At 39.9% G+C, this 26,648-nt stretch overlaps 1 protein-coding gene, 1 long non-coding RNA gene and 1 other non-coding gene across 3 annotated transcripts; 1 reads left to right on the top strand and 2 right to left on the bottom strand.

Moving 5' to 3' along the window:
* Window positions 1–969: 969 nt before the first annotated feature.
* LOC133758613 (uncharacterized) lies at window positions 970–25,343 on the bottom strand. The gene is made up of 4 exons (XR_009865809.1): window positions 25,259–25,343; window positions 23,204–23,370; window positions 7,233–7,310; window positions 970–1,066 (listed from the first exon to the last, which is right to left on the bottom strand). It is a non-coding gene; the product is annotated as an uncharacterized LOC133758613 (long non-coding RNA).
* On the top strand, window positions 4,895–5,602 carry FTMT (ferritin mitochondrial). Its single transcript, XM_062189811.1, has one exon. It carries the CDS (start codon window positions 4,895–4,897, stop codon window positions 5,600–5,602), a length of 708 nt encoding a protein of 235 aa, XP_062045795.1.
* On the bottom strand, window positions 17,725–17,826 carry LOC133758935 (U6 spliceosomal RNA). The gene has a single exon (XR_009865840.1). It is a non-coding gene; the product is annotated as a U6 spliceosomal RNA (small nuclear RNA).
* Window positions 25,344–26,648: the final 1,305 nt, after the last annotated feature.

The following is a 26,648-nucleotide window of genomic DNA, read 5'->3' as shown; positions in this document are numbered from 1 at the left end:
GAAATCCCTGAAACTTCCCATCACCAATGTTCCTGAAACCAATGGGTACCATGTCCCAGTAAGGGTGGCAGGTTAATGTCATCCACCAAAAGGTTAATGTCATCCCCCAGAAGCTCAAATGAGGCAATTCACCAATCTAGTCTCCGAACAGCAACAACAAAAACAGTCACGATAAGCATACTGGACTTACGGAAACAGTATCCTAGGTAGAGCTGTTGTTTGGGGCTTGGCTTCTTCACTAAAGCAAACCAATTGAACCTCAAGTTCATGGTATGTGGCTTTTGATCTAGGACCACTTATGTGCAATATCCTTCAGAACAGAGCATCTGAAGCAGTTGACGTCCACCTAGGACAGGTGACAGTGTATATTCACAATCCTGCTCCAGGCGTGTGCTAACCTGCCTGCCCTGTCACACTAAATCCAAAGACACCTAGCTCATCTGAACATTCCACAGCACATCATTCTAGAATGATGCAACTGAGTTAATACATCTGATGAGCCAAAGAGTACTCTGTAGGAGGTAGCCAGTAGCTGGAGCAGTGGTCTGGTTTTAGGAGTCCAGTGGTGTATCAGTATCTCTTCCAAGGTAAAGATGGCATTAACGCACTGTGAACCTCCAACTCTGGATGAATAAAGTGATAAAAATAGAGCTCACTGGACTTCCAGTTGTGGAGTTAGCAAGTACTGTGCTCAAGAGTTTGATTCTGATTCATTTATCAAGTGACCTAAAAAGTTTCCCAGTTTCAAATAGATTCCAGAATACGATTCTTAAAAAACTCCATAGTTGATTCCAATTACTCCCTTTAGAATCCTGAGAGATTTCCCAATGATAATACTTAGCACATCAAAACACACATTATATAGTTTTCCTTTATCAAGATAAAACCTTCTATTCCTTATTTAAAACCCTCAAATACTCAGCTAACAGCAAGTGCATAATCCACAGTGATCAATGGACCTACCCCCATCCCAGCTTCCTGCCAACGTGGGCTTCTGACAGCAACTTATTCTAGAAGGGAGTAGGATCAGTAATCAAAATGGCGAGGTGTTTTGTGACTGGCCTTCCTATGGAGGAGAACGACAAGAAAGGAGAAATGGAGAAAAATGTCTTCATTACAAATGCTAATGTAAAGGAGTAGAGTTACTTTCCATATTTTCTTCTCCTTATTTATTTCCTCCTTATTTACGCTGCACGCATCTATTAATTTAACACTTCAGCATTAATTTTGTAACATATGTAAATTCTAAAGAGCTTCTGATATTTAAAATGAAATGCTTTAAAGAAAAATACAGTGAGATCTACATGTCACATAAATCAAAAAAATGGCTTCATAAGAGCAATCTACATTCACATAGTTCTTTACTTTCCAATTGGCAAAGTGTTTTCACATGTAAAATAACTTCTCGCTTGATGTATCTATGAAGAAAAAAAGTAAATATTTTAATCCTTTGGAGACTGAAACCACCAAAGTACAGAGATTTTCTGCTCAATTTAATACCTAAATACTTCTCATAAACTTTATAAGAGTATATTAGGTTAATTTGATATGCCATATGAAATAAGAATTCCTATTCCAATTCATTTGGGTATTTGAAAAGCATTTTATTTGTGTTTATTTCTCAGTGTACGTCAAGCATGGTGCTAGGTCTTGGAATTAAAAGATGAATAAAATAATAAGCTCTGAGCTTAGAGGACAGACACACACACGCACACACACACACTTACGCATATATAAAAATGCCAGGAATGATATCCACTGGATATAAACACAGCACTTTGAAACCAGGAATAAAAAGTAGTGATTAATTCTGAATAAAACCATATAAGGCACTACAGAAAAAGTAATATATTTTATAGCACTTCAAGGAATGATATGAATTTCATGCCGACTGAACGCAAGTTGGAACGATGACTTCAAGATGAGAGAAGAGGAAAGAAGCAGAGGGAAGCCCAAAGAAGCATGGAAGCTGAGGGTGTGCCAACGAAGAGACAGAGTCAGCGAAGCTAAGGAAGAAATGAGTTGTGCACAGCGGAGAACAACAGTCTAGGTCTGTATTTTGTTAGACATTAATTTTACTATAAACACCAAATATCAGAATGCCCACAGGATAAGCATAACACCAAACACATTTTCACGTTTTCAAGGTCTAGAAAATTGTGTGACAAACTTTGCTGTGGGAGGTGGAACCATTTTTTTGAGAAAATTAACTGGATTCTTAAATGTGAACTGTGTTTTATGGCACTGTTTTGCATCACATTCCATGTGCTGCACTGGTTTTATAGCTACACATTTTATTACTTCTGGGATAGGCATTTATGTGAAGAGCATCAATTTTCCTATAACACTAGCTGTAGCAGTCAACACTTAACGTGGCTCTAACAATCATTTTCATAACCTTTCTTCAGGGAGTTACATTTTAGGAAGAGAAATTTTAGGGAAAACAAAAGCAAAGATGGGTTCAAAAAAGTGAAAATTAGTGAGAAATTGCCTGGTGAATATCAATCACATTCTACTAGCAGGCCTTAAGTGAACTAGAACTTAAGCATCTACTCTCATTTACAGTACACTTTAAGAAAATTATTTGAGAGTATGGAGCTTACTATAAAACTACAAGTTTGACATTCTCATATAATGAAGACATTTCTACCTCACTACCCATACATGATAGCAACAATATAATACATCTAAAACATTCTGTGTAAGCTGAATAGGTTTTTCAATATTTGATAGCAATACCTGCTTACTGAATATGTAAAATAGTGCATTTTTAATACATAAAAATTATCCAATAAGAACTATTGGGGATATTCTGTGTGCTTATTCTGCCTCAAACACTGTGATACATTCTCCACATACATTCCTTTATACAATTCTTTCAGTCACCCATAGGCAATAAATACTATCTTGAATTTACAGCCGAGGAAACTATCTTAGAAAGGTAAGCTGACTGATCCAAGAAAACACAGAAGAGTAAAACAGAGAAGATAATATACAGATAATATAGACTACCTGAGAGTAATGCTACTAATATCAAAGACATAGATATTAACCCTAAGTAACCAAACAACCATAAGATAACAAATGCTCATATACATAAATGGGTAGAAGACTTGAATACACTTCACCAAAGAAACATAGTTGGCACTATGTAAAATACACTCAGTATCATAAATCACTATAGGCATGCAGATTAAAAACAATGAAACACAAGTACACATCTGTTAGGATGACTGTGGGTAAAATGTGTAAGTTACAATTAAGTGACTGATCACAGCACGAGTAAGCATGGACATGAATGGACTTCAACTCTCACACAGCACTGATGGGAACATAAAATGCCACAAGCACTCTTGAAAACACTTGAGAACTTTCCTAAAAAGTTAAACATGGCCTTAATCTATGGTCCAGCCACTCAGCAGGAGACCATATACTTCTACAGGAGAGTCCCTAACAGCTTCAAATGCCAATCAACAGATGTAAAGATAAACAAACGGTTACACCCATGCAACCTAATGCTACTCAACAAGAGGAATTATCACTGCAGGCCATAACACAGATGAATCGCAAAATAACTCTAAGTGAAAGAAACCAGACAAACGGTGTACACACTGCTGATTTTATTCACGTGGAATTTTGCAAAGTGCAACCTAATAAATCTACAGATGGAGGAAAAGCAAGTCAGTAGTTGCCTGGGATGGGATGGGGCAGAGAGAGGCAGAAGGGAGGGCAAACAAAGCATAGAGGAGGCAGGAACCAGCTCTGATGGGGGATGGACGTCTTCGCTGTCTTCCTTCACTGAAGGTCTCACAGACGCCTATGTCAAAAACCATCAAACTGCACACCTTGAGGATGTGCTGTTTGTGATGCCAACCATTCCTCCGGGAAGCTATTAAAATGTACACATTTTCACCTGTGTGCCTGTACTATATATTTTTCATTAGTATTTCTTTAATCTGTGAGAATCCCCATCAACATTTTAAGTGCCTAATCTCTGTATAGGGGAAGAATCAGGGACATCTCAAAATTTCTTTAGTGAGACCATCTTTATTTTCTCAATGCCCTGTACACATTTAAGCCTAAATGAGGGGCTGGCGCTGTGGCATAGCGGGTAAAGCAGCTGCCTGCAGAATCCGCATCCTATAAGGCCGTTTTGAGTCCCGACTGCTCCACTTCTGATCCCGCTCTCTGCTATGGCCTGGGAAAGCAGAAGATGGCCCAAGGCCTTGCCCTCCTGCACCCGAGTGGGAGACCTGGAAGAAGCTCCCTGCTCCTGGCTTCAGATCTGCGCAGCTCCAGCCACTGGGGCCAATTGGAGAGTGAACCAGCAGGTGGAAGGCCTCTCTCTCTCTCTGTGTGTAACTCTTTCAAATAAGTAAATATTTTTCTGTCTCTCTCTGCCTCTCCTTCTTTCTGTGTAACTCTTTCAAATAAATATATAAATCTTAAAAAAAAAAAAGACTAAATGATATTTTGAACATTATTCTGTTCAAGTTGTCCTTTTTAAAAAATGCCCTTTGTACATCTCTGCGTTTACAAGACAGGGAAGCTACATCAAGTTCACTTCCACTCTTGAAGACGGTACGTCTTGGTGTGGTCCCTAGGCGCCCCTCTCGGGGGCCGGCCTCTGCCCTCACCAGCACTGATGGCCCTGGTCTGGACAGGAACAAGTCAGAGCCCGGGATGGGGACGGGAACAAGTCGGGGCGGGCCGGGGTAGGATGTGGACAGAACGCTCCATCAGCACCATGGCTTCCTCCGGTGAAGTGAGAAACCAGCCGGCCCCTCCCCGGCTGCCCAGCCTGGAACCCCGCGCCTCTGGAAGGGAAGGGGCGTGTGACGCAGCCGCCGTCGCCTAGGGCCGCGTTCTGGCCGCGCTAAGGCCCTGGGCGGCCATGCTGTCCTGGCTCTGGCTCATCTCCAAGCACGTGGGCCCCTCGCTGCTGTCCCTGCGCCCCGCCCGCCGTGCCTGCGCGCTCCCGCCGCACTGGGCCCCGGGGCGGCCCCTGGGTCCCCGGCCGGCGGCCCCGCGCCGCCCTCTGGCTGCGCTGGCCTCGGCCGGGCCCTCCTCGCGGGTGCGCCAGAACTTCCACCCGGACTCCGAGGCCGCCGTCAACCGCCAGATCAACCTGGAGCTCTACGCCTCCTACGTGTACTTGTCCATGGCCTACTACTTCTCCCGGGACGACGTGGCCTTGCACAACTTCGCGAGGTACTTCCTCCGCCAGTCCCGCGAGGAGACCGAGCACGCGGAGAAGCTCATGAGGCTGCAGAACCAGCGCGGGGGCCGGATCTGCCTGCAGGCCGTGAGGAAGCCAGAGCGGGATGACTGGGGAGGCGGGCTGCAAGCCATGGAGTGCGCCCTGCGGCTGGAGAAGGAGGTGAACCAGTCCCTGCTGGAGCTGCACTCGCTGGCCTCGGACAGAGGGGACCCGCACCTGTGCGACTTCCTGGAAACCCACTACCTGCATGAGCAGGTGAAGTCCATCAAGGAACTAGGGGACCACGTGCACAACCTAGTCAGGATGGGGGCCCCAGAGGCCGGCCTGGCCGAGTACCTTTTTGATAAACATACCCTTGGAAACGAAAACAAGCACAACTAAACCCAGGCTGCCTTCCCCACAGCCCACTGTTCCCGAGACCCAGAGCCAGCTGTCTCCTACTTTCTCCCCCCCGTACACCTCGCTTCCAACTCTGTATTCTCCGCCTGTTACACTGTCCCCCAGGGAAGAGATTCCTAGAGAAAATCTGTTTAGCACCATGTTAACAAGGGATTTTGGCCACTTTCTCAGCCCAAATGATATTCCAGGATAACATGGTATGAAAAGGATTGCAGAAACAAAACAAAAGACGTTTACTGTAGATGCAGACTTTCTCCAGTCACCAGTGTCTCAGACCATGAACTAACCACTAAAATTCCATGATTTTCAGTTCAAAAAGTGATTCCTATTTTCAACATCTCCTTCAAAAATCTAAGATGGGAAAGTGGAAGATGAATATACAAACAGCTACAATGACACAGAACTGAAGAATATAAGTAGCACTGTGAAACTACACACATTCAGAATTCTGTGACAATGGATACCTCTTCCCAGTGTGTTCCAAGGAACCGCAGTGTCTGGAGACGATTTGTTTTTTAAAAGTTTTGTAATCAATTAAATTTGGGATAAACTACATCAGATAATCAATGCTGGCCTTGGAAAGTCCCAGTAGGTATTAGCATCTTAAGGGCTCTGGGAAGCCTTGCATGTGAAGAACAAATGGCAAAAGCTTACCTATGTGTTGAGCTCAGTGTTTCCCAGACGTAGGCAATCTCAGTGTTTGTTTGGGTTCTTTTTTTTTTTTTAAGAATGAAAAACTAACAAAGTTTGATTCCAAAATCTGTACACTGTAAGAGTGGGCTATGTAGCCAGCTTTTTAATCTACCAAATGAGTGAAAACATGTATAAGACACCTTTCTGTGGTCTTTAAAATTCATGGGACAGAACATTGGGGTAGAAAATCAACAAAGGATCCAGAATGAAGGAGGAATTCTCTGGGAAAATGTTTTCTTTAAAGGGGTAGAGGTGAGGTAAGTGGAGAATACGTGGTAGCCAGCCATTGGATTAGACTAGAGCACTGTTGGTGGTCAGAGAGCTGGGCTGGGGGGCATAAGGTGGAGGGGAGAAAATATGGGGGAAAGGGGCAAGGTAATTCAGTGGCCAAAGGCAGTGCCTTCAAGGGGACTTGGCAAGAGACTGCTGTGCTAAAACTGAGCAAGTGGAAGCTTTAGCGGGTTGTGCAGAATAAGAATCCGAGACCAACCCAAATGTTTGCGTTATTTTGGTTCCTCTAAGACAAAGATACTAAAGTTGGGATTAAATGTGGAAACATCAGAGGAAACAGAGAGGAAACGTGAAGACTCTGGGAGAAGCAGGGAGAACCTTCCTACCTCAGGGACTTCCGGTTCGCAGGGAAGGAAGAAAGGAGAGTTGTGTATGGCTCTGTGGAGAGCAGAAGTCAGGGAGATTGCCAGCCAGTCACTGGTCAGAGGAGCCTTGAGTCTCCGGGAAATGGACCTGCCTAAGCACCGGTCCGGTCAGGACTGGGAGGGACCCACACAGAGTAGGTTTAGAACAAACTCAGTAATGAGGTTGTGCAGAGTGCAGCGCCTGGGACCCTTGGCAAATTATGATCCTGCATTGCAGAACCAGAGAAGCACATGGGTCACTGTGCAAGGTTAAAGTACCATACCTGGAACCACTTTCTGCAGCTGTTGTGAGATGCGATGTTGTCAGGCTGTGACGTGGGCAGAAATTCATGATGTGTTATCTGAAAAATGAGCAGTATTTTAGGATGTCTTCACTACAGTTCTGTATTCTTACAGAGAAAATTACAAGTGAATTAAGAACATGGGATGCATTTATGCCAACAAGTAAAGGTGGACAATCTCTTACATAGATTGTGTTTGATATTTGTCTTTTTAAAATGAATTTCTTAACATGGACAGCCATTATTTTCATACTAAGAAAAGCAAACCAAAATATAATATGGAGAGAAAAACAATAAAGACTTGAGCTATGGGGAGTCCAAGGAAAATAGAAACAAACAGATGCTGTGGTGAGGTCAGAGGCAGCATCATTCAAATTGTGCAGGCAACTGAATGGAAGGAGTTACAGAAATAAGGTATGGGAAGATAAGTGATGTATCTGGGATCTGAATTACTGGAATACAGGACATTTGAGAAAAATAGGGATCTCACCAGGAGGAATGATGGAGGGGAAGCATAATGATTCTCACTTTGATTATGCAAATCCATCTCACATTCTGTCCTCTGTGAGCCTGTTCTGCTACAAAGGAATCCTATTACATTTCCTTAGGAAATTTCCTCTTCAATTTTTCTAGATAACTGTCTACACATTGCAAACCATTAGTGTGTCATGAAATTATTCACTGAGTCACTGTCTACCTTTTATGAGTAAAACAGAATTGCTTTGAAGTGAAATTAAGTAAGGTATGGATATTATCTATTGAGACTTTTTGCATGTGTGTGTGTGAGTGTGTGAGTGTATGTGTGTGTGTGTATTGTCACGTCCTTACAGTCTAAATAGTGATATTTCCTATTCTGTGTTGCTATCAAAAACATTCAGCAGCCACTTCCTAGATGATTATTTTACAGATTCTCCTTTCTCCTCAAATCCCCAAATCTCCTCTCCCTCCCCAGTATCAGTTGATAATCCTCTTACTTTACTGAGGAGTAATCACAGGAGAAAGTCATCCTTTTCCATCACTGAATTAATTATATACTTGCATGGGTGTTCACTTACTAAGCTTTTGTCCAGCTGCAGTGGTTGAGGCATCAGTATTGCCTACTAAAACCAAATTTCCACAGTGTCCTCAAATGCCCACTTAGCCCCACAGTCAAGGACACAGAGGAGTCAACCCTGCCGTAATCCTCTGTCTTGTATCATTCTTTCCCTTTCCATTGGTTGGTCCTTATGAGGATACAAACATCATGTTGTTTTCTCTCCATCTTTAAAAATGTACCATCAAGGCACTTGCACTCCTTCCATTAAATTCAAAGCTGCCAGCCTCTACAGATCTTCCTCTTACAACCAGACATCTTGAAAAAAGGTGCTGACTTCTCTCTTCTCCACTTTTTACTCAGCTCTTTCTTGTCATCTCCCAGGCTAGCATGCGTTCACCACCACATCAGCATTTTGTTCCCCTTTCTTTCAAGGTCATCACTGAATGTCATGTTGATCAAGACAAAGGTCATTTCTCAGCTTCCTGTGACTCAACCAGCTGGCAGTACTGGTCTGGTCTTTCTCCCAGTACATGCATACCATAGTGTATTTTAGTCACCATTTTGAATCTTAGTGTGTCTTAGTGACCTTTAAATATTGGACTGCCCAGAACCCAGTCTTCACATCTAAACTTCCCTTCATTGTCTGTACTTGCAGTCTAAAGGTCTCATGTAGTCTAGGGACTTTTATTTAGATATATATATTTGCTGAAAAGTCACATTTCTATAGCTTACTTAACCACATTTTTTGAACTCCAGGTTACATTAAAAAAAAAAAAAAACTTAACTGATATTTCCCCTGACATTGCATATTAATGTGTTCAAAACCGTATGACTACCTGTTCACCCGAGACGTTCTCTCTGTAAGTAAGGGAAACTCCATTCTACCAGTTTCTATGGGTCAGTTCTTGACTACGCTCATCCATCCAGTAGCCTAGTCCCTTAGCAGATTCTCTCAAGACCTCCTTCAAAGCAGGTCCTGAGTCTTAACCACTGCTTATAACCTTCATCATTGCCAATTATGCTATAAACTCTCACTTCTGCCTGAATTATTACATTTTATGTCGCATTTATAACAGGTCTATCTGCTTCTACACTTGAGCACATGCCATTATTTCTCCACAAAGCAGCCAATGTGTTTCTTTGCAAGTATAAATCAGATCTTTTGACTTCTTTAAAACTCCTTGATGTTTAATGACTTCGCTTCTAATTTGGAGGGAAAGTCAAGGTCATGGGCCTTACCACAACATTCTCTGCCCTGATACCTCTTTCACTTGGAATGTTTTTATTTGGGGCCAGGGGAGACAAGAGACAGAGACAGTTCCCTTCCGCTGCTTCAGGAGTATAAGATAAAGAACCCAGTATGACCCAGAAGGGTATTTAGTCCCAAGCCAGCTTGCACATAGAGGGAAGAGGGACTTAAACTAAACTGAGAAGAGTGCATACTGCTTACATTGGCTGAACTCACACCTCTGAGAAAAGAAGCAAATAAAATCATCCACTAAGGTATGGCTCTCTGCATATAGAGTTGTTTGACTCAACTTTAAATATAAGATACCATTATTAAATAAGTAAAAATAAGTAATTTTATAGAGAAATATCTCTATGCTATGCCTAACATTTAAAACCAAGACAAAAGAGTTCAGTTTACAAAACACAAACCTAAAATAAAGCAAAGAGAGGGTAGATTTTTAAACAAAAATTGAATGTGCAAAAAGAAATGACTCCAAACTCCAGATATCATGGTAGGTTTTATTACTCTTGAAAACAAAAGACCCAGCAATGCCAAGATCCAAGACCTTCAGACTTTCAGGAAAATAGATACCATATTCCCCTAACACTAGGAGCTTCTGCAAAGCATGATCCTTCACATTCAATTGTTAATCAGATTTTCTGCAGTTCATTTAAAAGGACTGAAGAGAAGCACTTAAAATACATGCCAAGACCTCCTTAAACAGATAGTGTGTGAGTGACTTGACTTAAAAATTTTGAACTTCAACTTCGAGCTTTCCACACTCAGATTAAAGGCAAAAGAAAGTTCAGCCCCTCCTCTATGACAAAAGGCAGTGAGAGATACGCAGCACAGGTGTTTTCATTGGACAATCTGCCTTCACCCCATCCAAGACTTCACCAAGAGAGGTGTTTAGGAAAGGGACATCCAGAAAGCAGGCACAACAGCTAGCCAGAACTAGCAATGTGTTACCTCGGCCTGGGAAGTGTCAGCTCTAAAGCATCACTCAATTTATGAAATCAAGAGTGCACAGGCTTTGGGCTATGTCAACTGTTTCCCTAACTTTTTATCTGTACTGTATGAGATTAAGACACATGATAGGTATACTGGATGACGTTGTGTGTGAATGCACACATACTGAGTACCACACAGGGTTCCCATGCCCAAGAGAGACAGGGACTGCCTGGCCATTCCAGAGAACAGAATGCAGGCACGCTGCCAGGGTTGGGCTCCTTCCAAGCACGCTGGCTGATTTCCCAGCATGGAAAGATGGTAGCCAAACATTTCCTAAGAGGATTCCTAATGCTTCTGAAGATACCTTAGTCTCTGTCAAATGCCTTAAGCATAATATATTTTCACAGACTGCAATAGCAAAAAGAATTTCCAGTACCATTAACTGGCACTAGACTAACAGCATTTAGACTACCCAAATGCTATAGCATGACCTATATATGGATCCTCGGCAGTATAATCCATTCCTCCGGAGCCTGCTTTTGAGAAAACAGATCATCTAGTTAAGAAAAGCTATGCTACCACACACTGATGGTGCAATTTTGGAAAAAGAAGTTAAATTCTTGGAGGTTAATTTTCTTGTATTGTAATAATCACCTACTTCAAAGTTCACTGTGGGAACTAAATGAGATAATGCATATAAAGTTCAACACATTGTCTAATGCATAGTGGCCGCTTAATAAATCTTAGCTGCTGAGAATTTCTGTCAAGAAAGGAGAAAATCATATGAGTGTGTTAGTGAATATTTTCACGAGTATATGCATAGACTCTGGAAGAGTAATGTCAGTTGCTGTCAATGAAAACTATCTGGTAATTTGGTAAAGGAGCACCAGTAAAACTTTCACTGATTAGCCTTTTGCAGCTATTTTATCAGCTACTTTGTCAAGAAATAAAAATATTGAAAAATAAAATTTAGGGTATGGCAATAGTGTAGCAGGTAAATCCATCACGTGCAGTGCCAGTGCCCTATATTGGTGCTGGTTCAAATCCCAGCTGCTCCATTTCCAATCCATCTCTCTGCTAATGTGCCTGGGAAAGCAGGTAAAGTTAGCCCAAATCCTTGGGCCCTTGTACAGATGTGGGAGACCCGTCTCCAAATGTGGCCATTTGGAGAGTGAACCAGTGAACTGAAGATCTCACTCTCTGTCTCTGCCTTTGCTTCTCCTTCTCTGTCACTCTGACTTTCAAATTAAATAAATAAATACTTTAAAAAATAAAATTTAAATACAGCAAGTAAGTAAAAGCTACTCTTAATCTTACTCACTTACAAATGGTACACACATACTGCATTTCACTGTAATGCATGCTCACATTAAGACGTGATCCAAATACTCAGCTAGAAGAGTTATAGGAAGGAAACTTTAATTGCCTTTTTATTTGCTCTTTCCTTAGTCACTGATTAAATATACAGGCAGTCCATATCTTGCATTGGCCCAATATGGATAATTTGAGTTACTACAGTATAGTTTAATAAGAAAAGTACCCTAACAATACAGTTTGCATTCCAGTTCTCAAAGTATCTTTTTCATGAGTAAGCTTGACAAAGAATGGACTTTGAAGAAAGTTCTTTGATCTATGATCACTCCATAGATAGTAGATCAGTTACCAGTCCTGTCACCTCCTTCAGAGTCTGACATGACTGGTCCTTGTATACCTGTTATTTCAGTTTATCTCCAAGAAATGGAACATGTAGTTGTGTTGCCTCTGTGTTTCCCAGTACTGAGCCCAGGTAAAATTTTATAAAAAGAAATAGTCCAAAAGGGAATCAACCAAAAGATGAATAAACAGCCAAGAAATGGAAAGTAACAGCATGGGGGGGGGGTGAAATTGGCTATTATTAGAGAAATCTACTGAACTGAACATGTAGTTATGATGCAAAGGGTGAAGCTATCCCAGAGAAGCAATGGCAGTGAAAAGCTCCGCACTGTAGAAATTCTTGGAGAAATTTTACAACATTGAAAGTACAAAGGATAAGATTTTGGAAATAGATCCAAATATAGGAAGGAGTATGACAATTCACCAAAATGTATAAAAAGATGCTGTTGGCTCCATATGGTATGTTACATTATGAGAAGAAAAAAGCAAGCACTGTTAAAATACTCCACACTTTTTTTCAGAGAAATAAAACCTTAATTTCAATATTCAAATTTTTTTTAAGATTTATTTATTTGAAAGGTAGAGTTACAGAGAAAGGTAGAGACAGAGAGAAAGGTCTTCCATCTGCTGGTTCACTCCCCAGATGGCCGCAACAGCCAGAGCTGTGCCCATCTGAAGCCAGGAGCCAGGAGCTTCTGGCTCCTGGATCCCACATGGGTACAGGAGCCCAATGACATGGGCCATCTTCAACTGCTATCAACTGCTATCCTAGGCCACAGCAAAGAGCTGGATTGGAAGAGGAGCAGCCAGGACTAGAACCGGTGCCCATATGGGATGCCGGTGCTTCAGGCCAGGGCCCTAACCCACTGCACCACAGTGCCAGTGCCTCAAATGGTTTATTAACAGTAGACTAACTAAACATTGGTTTTATAATTTATAATTTTTTCACTCCTCTTTGAGTTTATAACCAATAGTAACCAAGTGTTTAATGTTTCAATAAAAATGTTCTAAGGTCACACAACATCTACAATCTTCCCCATTGACTATGAGGATCACTTTCATGGTTTAAGTTTGAAAGAACATTTTTATGGTTCTTCCCTAGCATGCAAAACAAGGATTATCTACATATTCACTAAGGAAGATAATTGACTTCTCTGTTAATAGTATCATTCCAAAGATTGTTTTCTGAACTTTGTCAGGTATTTCCCACCTTTAAACAGAGTCTCTCAATTATTAAGGCAGTACTAAAGAAAGCAATCTATTGTGAATGCAACGAAACTAGAATTAGGGGCTTTGTCCCTGTTTAAAGTTCAATAATGATACTAATATCTTGTAATATATTAGCATTGTACAACTGATAAATTACATTTGTACACATTACATATTTCTTATAATAACTCTCTAAATGAGACTGCTACTTCCTCCTTACTTAGGTAGAAGCTGAACCTCATAAGCTACACACTTAGCTCATGGCTACACCAGACTCAGAACTTGGGGTTTCCATCCAAGCTTCTGAGGATTTCCACTGTGTGATTTTTGCCTTCCAAGGGAAAGAATGAAGATCAAATCCACATAGAATTCCTGAACTGAAGAGCTGAGCGCCACATGCCTCCTTTCCACCAGAGAATGTGAACTTCATGCTTAATCTTCAAGTCTATGATTTATGAATCCAGCTAAAGTCACTATTGGCATATACTCATATAAAAATCTTACTAGATGAACTTTCCATCATATTAATTGGCACAGCAAATGTTACAAATGTTAGCAGTACCTGGGTTCAATTTCTTGGTTGTTAGTATTCTATGTATGTCACCTATGAGATATGCATGCTACTGGATTCATATGGCCATATTGGAAAAAAAGTTATTCTATAATTGAGCAATGTCCACACAAATTAATGAAGGCCTTCCATGGTCTTTTATATTCTCTTTTGTTGACATGAGTTTGGGAGGGTCTATTCAATGCTGTAAGAGAAAAACATGTTTTAAAGACCTGTTCCAGACATTTTATTTTTACACAAGTACAAAATATATTTGAATAGCTTAAAAGTTTGAAGAAGAATCACACTATTTCTAGCTACTTTATTTTTAAATACCTTGAAGGGCAAAAGACTTAATTTGCTTTGCTAGCCAGAGGGGAATTAGAGAGAAAAATATCTAAGCAACATAGAGACAGATGGGGACTGTAACTGGAAATTTCACTGTCACCACTCGGAAGCAATTCTAATGACAGCAAACATGTAATCGGTTGCATGCTACTTCCATTTGACACTGGCCTGCTTCCAAGGTAGAGGGAGTTAGGAAAAAGTAACACACTGTGTGAACAGGAGAGGGAATTCCGGAATGGAAATTGGCAGACACGTAATGATTAAGAGACTTAGACAAGGTAAGTACATTATGAAAAGCAGAAAAGCTAGTCAAGCATAGATGAAGTGTTCATTGCAATAAATGAGGGCTTGAGGAGAGAGTTCATGGAAATGAAAGTCGGGAAAGGAAAAAAAGCCTTTTCACACAATGCCTCTCATGTACTCAGAGACCTAATAACCATGCTCAATAGTTCTCTCTCCCTCAGCTTCCGTGTCCAAACCATCACCAGGGTCTGTAGGTTTGTGTCCACTCTACCTCCATCTGCCAGCAGCCTAGCACAGCCACCAGGAAGGCTCTCCCAGGCCCTGGTCATTGTCAGGGTCCCTGTGTTGTCTCCCTGCCTCCCCATTGCCCAATCTGCTCTCCAGATGCTGACCTACAGGACCTCAAGAGCAGGTTCCCCTGTCCTGTACTTGCTCTCCCAGCTCCCTCTTGCCAGTCACTTCAAGGGCACAGTGCTCTCTGCAGCAGCAGTGCCTGCTGTAATGCAGCTCTCTGCTTCGGCCTCTGTTTCCACGTCCTGGTAACAATCCCCTCTAACTCTGCCTGCTTTGTCCTAGGGAGCAAATGTCCACCCTTTTCTCTCCTGCCCTGTCCTGTTAACTGTTTATTATATTCTCTTTGTCTCCTGTGAATGGGGTCTTGTCTCTGTCTCATTCTCCTGCATGATCCTCTTGCCTTCGTCACAATCCAGAGTTTACATCTCAATTACAACACATTGCATGACTTACAGTGTCCTGCGTGTGGCATTATTACTCTCTGCTCATCCTCCATACTGCTCACCTGCCCTCAAATCCACCCCACATCCTCAACTTGCCCCATTATAGTTTGTGTTTGGGTAACCATTTGAGCTCTCCTAGGACTGTATCCATCTAGAGCACAGCCCTCATCAGTACGATTGCCTGTTGACTTGTCGGTCTGCAATATAAAGGCTCTGAATCACTTTGTCCTTTGTTTCTTGTTCCCAGAACCTAATAAATTACTTGGCATATGATAGCTATTGAATAAATGAATCAAACTACAAAGCTGTATGCATAGTCTAGCTACAGAAACCCAGAGCCATTCTTACTGTACATTCAAGCATGGTGTGTTACCCACATGCTTATCTGCGTACCCAAGATATTTTTTCTTCAAATACAGCATCTCAGTGTAAATACAGTTACCGTAGCCAAAATAATACAAAGTGTATGAAATAATGTAATTCCTGCATCTTCCATCTATTACTTTCAAAAAAATATCTAGTCTTACTTTTCAGCTCTTATTGAACACTTCTGTCTGTGTTGGTATTGCAAAAGAAAAGGTGGCATCTTAAAAAGTAAGGATGACCCAGAAAACTGGGTTATGAAACGGCAAGTATTTGAGATTATGTGTACATTAATTATCAGAGATTTGTCCATGTATAATTTTATGATTTTTCATAGCATTGCTATTCTCCCAGCACTTGCAGTATTCATGCATATTAGCCACTTTGTTCAATGCTTTTATTCTATCACTTGCGACTTTTTTCATTTGGCTATTTCTTCCTCTCTTCCCCCATTTCCGGCACATAATTCTTCACCCTGTTCTTTAGGGGCTGTTATGGTGTGCCAAGTAGATGTCCTCACTCCTCTCAGGACTAAAGAGCTTATTCATTCATTTCCTGGGAAGGTTAACCGTTGGTAGCTGACTGTTGGATCCTCCCCTCTCGGGATCCCCCTTTGCTGCAGAGAGCTGCAGACAACACCGTCACACTTCCTTCCTGGGGGCAGTCCTCAAGCAATGACCAGTCAATGTGCGGTTGGGAGAAACAGGGCATGCAGAGAATATAGGGTGCAATGTTCCCGTTACTCCAGTTTGGAATGACTATGCAGGGATAGTTTAGCTGCAGAGGTCCTCCTAGGGACAACTGAGACCTTTATTCTGACCAGCCTCTCCCTCAGCCTAATCCACCTTCTTTCATCTCCTTTCAATGGCTGACGCTAAGGCCAAGTCATGTGCTCCCTAAAACTCCTCCGATGACAGTATCTATTCAGAATCTGGCTTTTGAGGAATGTGGCTGTGAAAGTCTTTGACAAAGATCCCTTCTTAATTAAGTAACATGTATTCTTCCACAATTACTTAATCATACAAAAACATATAGGCATATGCAGGTTCATATGTATTGGAAACAGAAAAGATTTTTCTACTATTTGTAAAATGGGATCTTATTATAAATTCCTTACTTTTACCTTTCAACAATGCAAAGTGTGAATTTTCTCAGGACAATGTGTACAGCATTATAGATTTAGCTCACTCTCACTGGCTGAACAACGTACCATGATGTGGACCCACAAGCTACTCAATCATGTGTTTTTTTTGATGGATTCTCACCTCACTAATAGAATTTTAATTGTCTAGTTATATATATAGTGGAGGAAGTATCATTGTATAAGCCTCCTATAGAGTGCTAGTTTTATTTCTGTAGTATAATTTCTGAAAGTGACACATGTCTTGATAATATGTACATGTTTACTTTAACAGATTTTACCAGATTTATTTCCAAAATGCTATAGAATTAACATGTGTGCTTCTAATGCATATAACTTATTAAGGTTTTTATATATTGCAATTTGATATGTATCTTTCTTGACCTCTGACACAGTAATGTGATTTTATATAAATTTTCTGTTTTAAAATGAAAATATATAAGCTATCAAAAAACTCCTTGTAACACTTTTAGTAATGATTTTTGAGGGGGATATGACCCCAAAACACAAAAGCAAAAAGAGAAAAAGGGCGATTACTTCAAACTATTTTTCTCTGCTTTGAACAGCAAAGAAAACAATCCACTGAGAGACATCAGTCAAAGGGCAAAAAGTTTCGGTTTAGGAGAATTAAGTTCAAGAGAATTATTGTACAACATAGTGACTATAGGTAATAATGTATTGTACATATGAAAATTGCCAAAAGAGAAGATTGTGAAGTGTTCTCACATCAGAAAACAAGAGGTATTTGAGATAATGGATATGTTAATTAGTTTGATTTAGCTATTTCACAATGCATGTGTATATATGTATGTGTGTGTGCATCGGTATCAAAAATCATGTCCTATGCCATAACTATACACAATATGTGTCAATTAAAATAAATAGAAATACTTTAAAAAAAAATAAAAGTGCTACTTGTTCCCCCACCAAATTAACAAGGCAACAACAACAAAAAAAAACTTTCCTTTCAAGTAACCCATGATCTTGTAGACGTGGAGATAACATACACTTTTTTTTAATGGAACACTTCATGAATCTGCGTCATTTTTGCACAGGGACCATGCTAATCTTCTCTGTATCATTCCAATTTTAGTATATGTGGTACTATTTTCAGTTTAGGGAAATTCTAGCTTTCATATAAGTTAGTGTTCACAGGGTGCTATAAGTTGTGACTGTTCTGCTTAACATCACACGTTGCTTTTGTTGTTGTGTTGTTCAGACTCTCTTAAGAGCAACAGAATGCATCCACTCTCTTTCTCTACAATGGATATTATGAAGTCTCTACATATGTTTAAAAGTCAGTGGTAATGAGAGTTACAGCAAGAGATGTCTCAGGGTATTGGGACTAAATATTGGTTTTTGACAGAAGAAATCAATATCGTATTAAAGTACAAACACACACCTTCCCACAAGCAGATCTGAAATGTAGTTAGTTGCAGGATTAGCTCGCTATTACCATCTCTGATTTCAACATCAAACTATCATAGAGGCTTTTAAAACAGGATAAAAGCTTAATGTTCTTAAGTGTGTTTCTGCTGACACACAATAAAAGGTACATCATAAAAAGTTCAGCTATTGTGCCTCTTGAAAATCTGTTGTGATTTGCAAGGAAAATAGTTTTCCTCTCTATTTTAGCTAAATTAGAACTTAATGAACCAAGTATTCCACTGTAGTATTAACATAAATAAATACAAATCTGCAACAAAGAAAGTTAATCAAATTGAGTTGAACAATACATTTTCCCTAGTATATTTCATGCAAAACCACAGGCTAAGGAGTAATTATCTTTATGCATGGGCACTTGGCATTTTCAACTCCGCTTGCCAAGTTGATTCAAGTGCACTTGCAAGCTCAACTTGTTGGTTGCTAATGTTATGACACCCTCTTGTGGATAAGACATCTAATTTGGAAAGCTGTGTGTCTGAAATTATTTACATAGTAAAAGACAAAAGTTCTCTATCACAGAAATTAATCAATAGCCCCACCTATAGCATAGCTACACAGGAAAGAATACCGAGTATTTTTTTAAATCCAAAGGGCCTGTCTTGTACATCTGCTAGAGACCAAACATGAGTGTTCCAAATTATGTTAGAAAAGGGTTTCATTAAAATGCTTTTCTAAGAGTTAATAAAATCTATTTTACTGAAAATAAACTTTTATTTGCCACTAGAATATAGCTCTCGAATGAGATGTAGATGGTCTATACATGTTGTTCTTGGGCTTCAAATCATCATGTCAATATTCAAAAGAAAATCTGAGGCATATGAGAATCTCAAATATCAAACATGTTTTCTCTTTAAAAAGCATTAATATCTCTATTAGCCTGCCTGATTATTTAAGTGATAAAGGTTGTACAAATTATAGAAATTCTGACAAAGTTTGGCTTTTTAGAGCCCAAGTGGATTCAGAGAGCATGGTATACATGTCTGGAAGGGCTATGATATAGTGCTTCCTATGCAATCAATTAACCACCCACTTGGATATGTCAGCTCACTCACTGTGTCTTAGTTATCACAGCTGTCTAAAGAAATAATAGCACCTCTAAGATCATTCCCATTCACAATAGCTACAAAAACAATTAAATACCTTGGAATAAACTTAACCAAGGACATTAAAGATCTCTACGATGAAAATTAAAAAACCTTAAAGAAAGAAATAGAAGAGGATACCAAAAAATGGAGAAATCTTCCATGCTCATGGATTGGAAGAATCAATATCATCAAAATGTCTATTCTCCCAAAAGCAATTTATACATTCAATGAAATACCAATCAAGATACCAAAGACATTCTTCTCAGATCTGGAAAAAATGATGCTGAAATTCATATGGAGACACAGGAGAGCTCGAATAGCCAAAGCAATCTTGTACAACAAAAACAAAGCCGGAGGCATCACAATACCAGATTTCAGGACATACTACAGGGCAGTTGTTATCAAAACAGCATGGTACTGGTACAGAAACAGATGGATCGACCAATGGAACAGAATAGAAACACCAGAAATCAATCCAAACATCTACAGCCAACTTATATTTGATCAAGGATCCAAAACCAATCCCTGGAATAAGGATAGTCAATTCAATGGTGCTGGGAAAATTGGATTTCCACGTGCAGAAGCTTGAAGCAAGACCCCTACCTTTCACCTTACACAAAAATCCACTCAACATGGATTAAAGACTTAACTCTATGACCCGACACCATCAAATTATTAGAGAGCATTGGAGAAACCGTGCAAGTTATAGGTACAGGCAAAGACTTCTTGGAAAAGACCCCAGAAGCACAGGCAGTGAAAGCCAAAATTAACATTTGGGATTGCATCAAATTGAGAAGTTTCTGTACTTCAAAAGAAACAGTCAGGAAAGTGAAGAGGCAACCGACAGAATGGGAAAAATATTTGCAAACTATGCAACAGATAAAGGGTTGATAACCAGAGTCTACAAAGAAATCAAGAAACTCCACAACAACAAAACAAACAACCCACTTGAGAGATGGGCCAAGGACTTCAATAGACATTTTTCAAAAGAGGAAATCCAAATGACCAACAGACACATGAAAAAATGTTCAAGATCACTAGCCATCAGGGAAATGCAAATCAAAACCACAATGAGGTTTCACCTCACCCTGGTGAGAATGGCTCACATTGAGCAATCTACCAACAATAGATGCTGGAGAGGATATAGGGAAAAAGGGACACTAACCCACTGTTGGTGGGAAAATGCAAACTGGTTAAGCCACTATGGAAGTCAGTCTGGAGATTCCTCAGAAACCTGAATATAACCCTACCATACAACCCAGCCATGCCACTCCTTGGAATTTACCCAAAGGAAATTAAATTGGCAAACAAAAAAACCATCTGCACATTAATGTTTATTGCAGCTCAATTCACAATAGCTAAGACCTGGAATCAACCCAAATGCCCATCAACAGTAGACTGGATAAAGAAATTATGGGACATGTACTCTATAGAATACTATACAGCAGTCAAAAACAATGAAACCCGGTCATTTGCAACAAGATGGAGGAATTTGGAAAACATCATGCTGAGTGAATTAAGCCAGGCCCAAAGAGACAAATATCATTTGTTTTCCCTGATCGGCGACGACTAACTGAGCACCAAAGGGGAAACCTGTGGAAGTGAAAGGGACACTTAAGAAACAATGACCTGATCAGCTCTTGTCCTGACTGTTGATGTAAAATGTAATACTTTATCCTTTTTAGTATTTGTTGTTGTTGTTGTTGTTCTAGTACTCGTGGTTGAACTCTGTAATTCACACACAATTATTCTTAGGTGTTTAAATTTTAACTGAAAAGTGATCCCTGTTAAATATAAGAGTGGGAAAAAGAGAGGGAGATGTATAATTTGGGACATGCTCAATCAGACTTGTCCCAAATAGTGGAGTTAGAAACGTGGCAGGGGATTCCAATACAATCCCATCAAGGTGGCATGTACCAATGCCATCTCACTAGTCCCAGGATCAACTTCAGTTCACAATTGATCACACTGAGAGGTCTAAGAGTCAAAGGGATCACACAAACAAGACTAGTGTCTGCGAATACTAACTGATAGAATCAAAAAGGGAGAGAACGATCTAACATGGGAAGCGGGATACACAGCAGACTCATAGAATGGCGGATGTCCTAAATAGCACTCTGGCCTCACAATCAGCCCTTAAGGCATTCAGATCTGGCTGAAGAGTCCATGAGAGTATTTTAGGCATGGAAAGCCAAGACACTCCAGAAAAAAAAAGAAGAAGACCTAAATGAAAAATCTCTGTGAGTGAGATCCCAGTGGAAAGAACGGGGCCATCAAAGAAGGAGGTACCTTTCTCTGAAGGGAGGAGAGAACTTCCACTTTGACTATGACCCTATTGGAATAAGATCAAAGTCGCTGAACCCTAAAGGCTTCCATAGCCTTGGCAACTCATGACTAGAGCCTAGGGAGATTACTGACGCCATAAACAAGAGTGTCAAATTGTTAAATCAACATCAAGAGTCACTGTGTACTTATGTCTCATGTGGGATCTGTCCTTAATGTGTTGTCCAATGTGAAGTGATGCTATAACTAGTACTGAAACAGTATTTTTACACTTTGTGTTTCTGTGTGGGTGCAAACTGATGAAATCTTTACTTAGTATATACTGAATCGATCTTCTGTATATAAAGATAGTTGAAAATGAAAAAAAAAAACTGGTGTTAAATTGGAAATTGCATAGAAAATTAATTAATTTTTAAAAAATATATCATGTGGGATCTGTCTTTAATGTGCTGTACACTGTTATTTAATGCTATAACTAGTACTCCAAAAGTATTTTTTTCACTTTGTGTTGGTATGTGGGGGCAAACTGTTGAAATCTTTACTTAATATATACTAAACTAATCTTCTGTATATAAAGATAATTGAAATTGAATCTTGACGTTAATGGAAGGGGAGAGGGAGCGGGAAAGGGGAGGGTTGCGGGTGGGAGGGAAGTTATGGGGGGGGGGAGCCATTGTAATCCATAAGCTGTACTTTGGAAATTTATATGCATTAAATAAAAGTTAAAAAAAGAAAGAAAGAAATAATAGCAGCTCATCAGGAGAATTTTTGCAGGTATAAAATAGTGTGTGTAAAACTTCAGCATCTACCATAATACAAGCACAAAAAGAGAAACGAATCTTATCCCACTGCAGATCCTTCAGCTCTGCTTATAAATTCTGTGAACCAACCCGCATATTTCCAAAATATTTTTTGTTTATTAAGCTGCCTTGTTCAGTAAACTATCCTGGCTAAGGTACTTGCCATATGACATGGGGAAGGTAATTATATCCAATTGATGCACCAGGGATTTAAAATGCAGGTTTTGATCAAACTGGTCTAGTTTGAATTCTTTAAATATTTTATTTATTTCAAAGGCAGAATGAGAGGACTGGAGGGCAGAGACACAGAGAGGGAAAGCGAGATCCTCCATCTATTGGTTCATTCCCCAGATGGCTCTAATGGCTGGTGATTGTCAAGCTGAAGCCAGGAGTCAGGAATTCATCCAGGTCTCCCATATGGGGACAGGTGGCAATTATTTGGGTCATCTTCTGCTGCTTTTCCAGGTATATTAGCAGGGAGCTGGATAGGAAGTGGGGCAGCCAGAACAGGAAGTGACACATAAGAGGCAGAGGCTTAACCCTCTGTGCCACAACAGAGGTACAAGTTTGAATTCTGACTTCTGCACTTATCTGTTGGGTTACTTCAAGTACATTCTTGAGTGTGCTTTTAAGACTTACTTTTCTCATGTTCCTCACACAGTTCTGAAAAGTACTAAATTAAAGTATGTGAGGCATTTATCACACCTACTAAGCAATGACAAGTGGAATATGGCCAAAAAAGGTAGATTATAACAAGTATTTTAAGTGGATATATTTTAACATGACTCCTCCAAAACATAGATATAAGAGCATGAAATATTCATCATTTATAATATTTATAAAAAATAAAATAATGATGTTCAGCATGGATGCTCACCAAACATCTGGTCAGAAGACGTTACTGGCTCTTTGATGGAGTCTGAATTGATTCCCTCTCAATGGCTGAAGTGTGAAAACAACTTGTAATTTCCCAGCGGCACCTTGGTATACAGACTACAACATGATCAACTCGTCAAAGGATTTGGATCTTCACAGCCCATTAATCTGTAATGAAAATAATTTATGAAACTCTTTGACTTAACAAAGGTGACCTGCCCTCCTTGTAATGGATTTCAGACTCCTTAGTTAATGGGATAAGTTAAGGTTCAACAGACTGTTCAAACAGCTTAGTCATGAAAGGGAGCAAATTTCTTGAAGTGCACAGGAAAATTTTTAAGAAGATATCTCCTCTTAGTGTCTTTCTTCTTCTTCTTCTTCTTCTTCTTCTTTTTTTTTGACAGGCAGAGTTAGACAATGAGAGACAGACAGACAGAAAGGTCTTCCTTCGTTGATCACCCCCCAAATGACTGCTACAATCAGTTGGCGTGCTGTGCTAATCTGAAGCCAGGAGCCAGGTGCTTCCTCCTGGTCTCCCATGCAAGTGCAGGGCCCACGCACTTGGGCCATCCTCCACTGCACTCCTGAGCCGCAGCAGAGAGCTGGACTGGAAGAGGAGCAACCAGGACAGAATCCTATGCCCCAAATGGGACTAGAACCCGGTGTGCCAGTGCCGCAGGTGGAGGATTAGCCTATTGAGCCACGGTGCCGGCCAGTCGCTTTCTTCTTACCATAGGATACCATGATAAGTAAATACACCAGTTAATTACTTGGAAAACAAGCAAAGACATTGTTTTTACCCACAAATCTGAGCTACAAAAGTGATTTATTGCACTCAAAACCCAATTAATTGAAGCAAAGACATTTCAGAAATACACAAAATCTCAAAAAGTAAGTCGACATTCCTCTCCACTACATTTTTTTTTCTTTTCGAATTTAATTCCTGATTTCTCTTTAAGGGTTACCTCAATTGTCAGCATTTCCCTGTAACCTTCTTTATCCACCACAACGTAGTAACTACTAGGCCATCCATAACTGATGGTAACCGCTTCTATAAAACACACTGTTCAAGACACAACAAGGAAGCTAAAAATCTAGAATTCCATAAAATCCATAGTCTCTAAATATGAATTAACATTTATCTTGAAGGCAAGAGAAACAATTTCTGTTCATAAATTTTAAGTATTTTTTTACATTCACACTGAGGGGTTTGTGACACACATAATATTCCAACTCACTGGGATTGTCTTTCATTTTACATGTTTCTCGTCAATCACAACTGGTTCCGCTAACTCACATTCAGAAAGATGGAAGATTGTGTGAATGGATATAGTCCCAACTTTTCTCCAAAATGTATCTAATTTTTGTTCTGGCTTTCATGTCAGCAAATTGATTCTAAGCTTTCTACAGTTTTTGTTCTTGCTAGAGTTCTTTTGTGAAATGTCCAAAATAAGCCATCTCTTGAAAGGCACACTAAAGGGTTTAGAAAAAAGCAAGTACCAATTTCTAGCAACTGCATTCTTCCACTTATCAGCCACTTGCAGAAAATTTCACTTTCCAATTATCATTCCACATATCAGTCACTTTCACCATGACTGTGGATTTCAGGTGACTGCCAGCCACCTGGCTCAGGGTAGGTAGCATGGTTGACAGTCTTGCTCTGCACCCATGTATCATTTGTTAAGGAAGGAAATGGTAGGTAGTGGTTTTTATTTTGAAGTTTCTAGTTGTAGAAGTTACCTATGTAATTAGGAAAGATGTGTAAGGAATCATGTTACCTATCCATTGCATGCTTGGACATCTAACCCCTTTGTCTTACCACCCTTGGGATACCTTATAAATTGATCCAGGTCAATGATAGTGAAGTTCTCAAAACAACAAGCAGTGGGGCAGGTTGGTAACTGTTTTAGACCATTGCTGTGTGCCACAGTTCTCTATGAGCAGTTATTAGAAAGATTCCTTGATATTTCATATTATGTCCCCATCTGTGTGTGTGCCCTTTAAAAACAGTCACCCTAGCAAGTCAGCACAATCTTGAGCTCACGTGTGTACTTACATAGATTTCATAGGGACTTCCTGTGAATCTGTTGCTTTCATTCCAAGCTTGGATTTCTTTATTCTTATAAGGCATCTCCTCACCATGTCACCTGTCAAAAGAAGGCCTACGTTTCAGTAAGTCATAAGTTAAAATACTATTTCAATAATTTAAAATTTAGCATTTTGTTACATTAATTTTTAAAAAATTATTATATAAGCTTTTTGCCAGAGTGTTTTGGCTTTCCATGCCTGAAATGCTCTCATGGGCTTTTCAGCCGGATCCGCATGCCTTAAGGGCTGATTCTGAGGCCAGAATGCTGGTTAGGACATCTGCCATTCTATGAGTCTGCTGTGTATCTTGCTTCCCATGTTAGATCATTCTCTCCCTTTTTTGTTCTATCCGTTAGTATTTGCAGCCACTAGTCTTGTTTATGTGATACCTTTGGCTCTTAGTCCTATCATTATGATCAATTGTGAACAGAAATTGATCACTTGGACTAGTGAGATGGCATTGGTACATGCCACCTTTATGGGATTGAATTGGAATCCACAGGTATGTTTCTAATTCTACCGTTTGGGGAGCATTGTCTTATCTTATAACTCTATCACCCATGGAATATAAATGCAAATATTTTTGCTTGTTTCAACTTGCTACAATATTTCTGAGATATAAAGTAAATAGCAATTTAATTTTGACTAGCTTTAACTTCTGAGATAAGCTCATGTAGAAGAAGATGAACAAATTCTAGAACTTAGTTTTAGTATATGATCATATAAGACTACTGTTGCAGCTTCATAATTAATGAAATGAAAAATGTAGTGTAAATTTTACTGATATAAACACTCTGGAAAAAAGGAAAAAAAAAAACCTAAATGAAAAATCTCCACGAGGGAGATCCCAGTGGAAAGAACAGGTCATCAAAGAAGGAGGTACCTTTCTCTGAAGGGAGGAGAGAACTTCCACTTTGACTATGACCTTGTCTAAATATGATCAGAGTTGGTGAACTCAAAAGGCTTCCATAGCCTTGGCAACTCATGATAAGAGCCTAGGGGGATTACTGATGCCATAAACAAGAGTGTCAATTTGTTAAGTCAACAACAGGAGTCACTGTGCACTTACTCCTCATGTAGGATCTCTGTCCTAATGTGCTGTACATTGTGATTTAATGCTATAACTAGTACTCAAACAGTATGTTTCACTTTGTGTTTCTATGTGGGTGCAAACTGTTGAAATCTTTACTTAATATATGCTAAACTGATCTTCTGTATATAAAGAGAGTTGAAAATGAATCTTGATGTGAATGGAAGGGGAGAGGGAGCGGGAAAGGGAAGGGTTGCGGGTGGGAGGGAAGTTATGGGGTAGGGGGGAAGCCATTGTAGACCATAAGCTGTACTTTGGAAATTTATAT

Source organism: Lepus europaeus, chromosome 4, assembly GCF_033115175.1.
Source record: "Lepus europaeus isolate LE1 chromosome 4, mLepTim1.pri, whole genome shotgun sequence".
Lineage (NCBI taxonomy): Eukaryota > Metazoa > Chordata > Mammalia > Lagomorpha > Leporidae > Lepus > Lepus europaeus.
The sequence above is the reverse complement of the archived record's forward strand: the minus strand, read 5'-3'. Positions and strand labels throughout refer to the sequence as shown.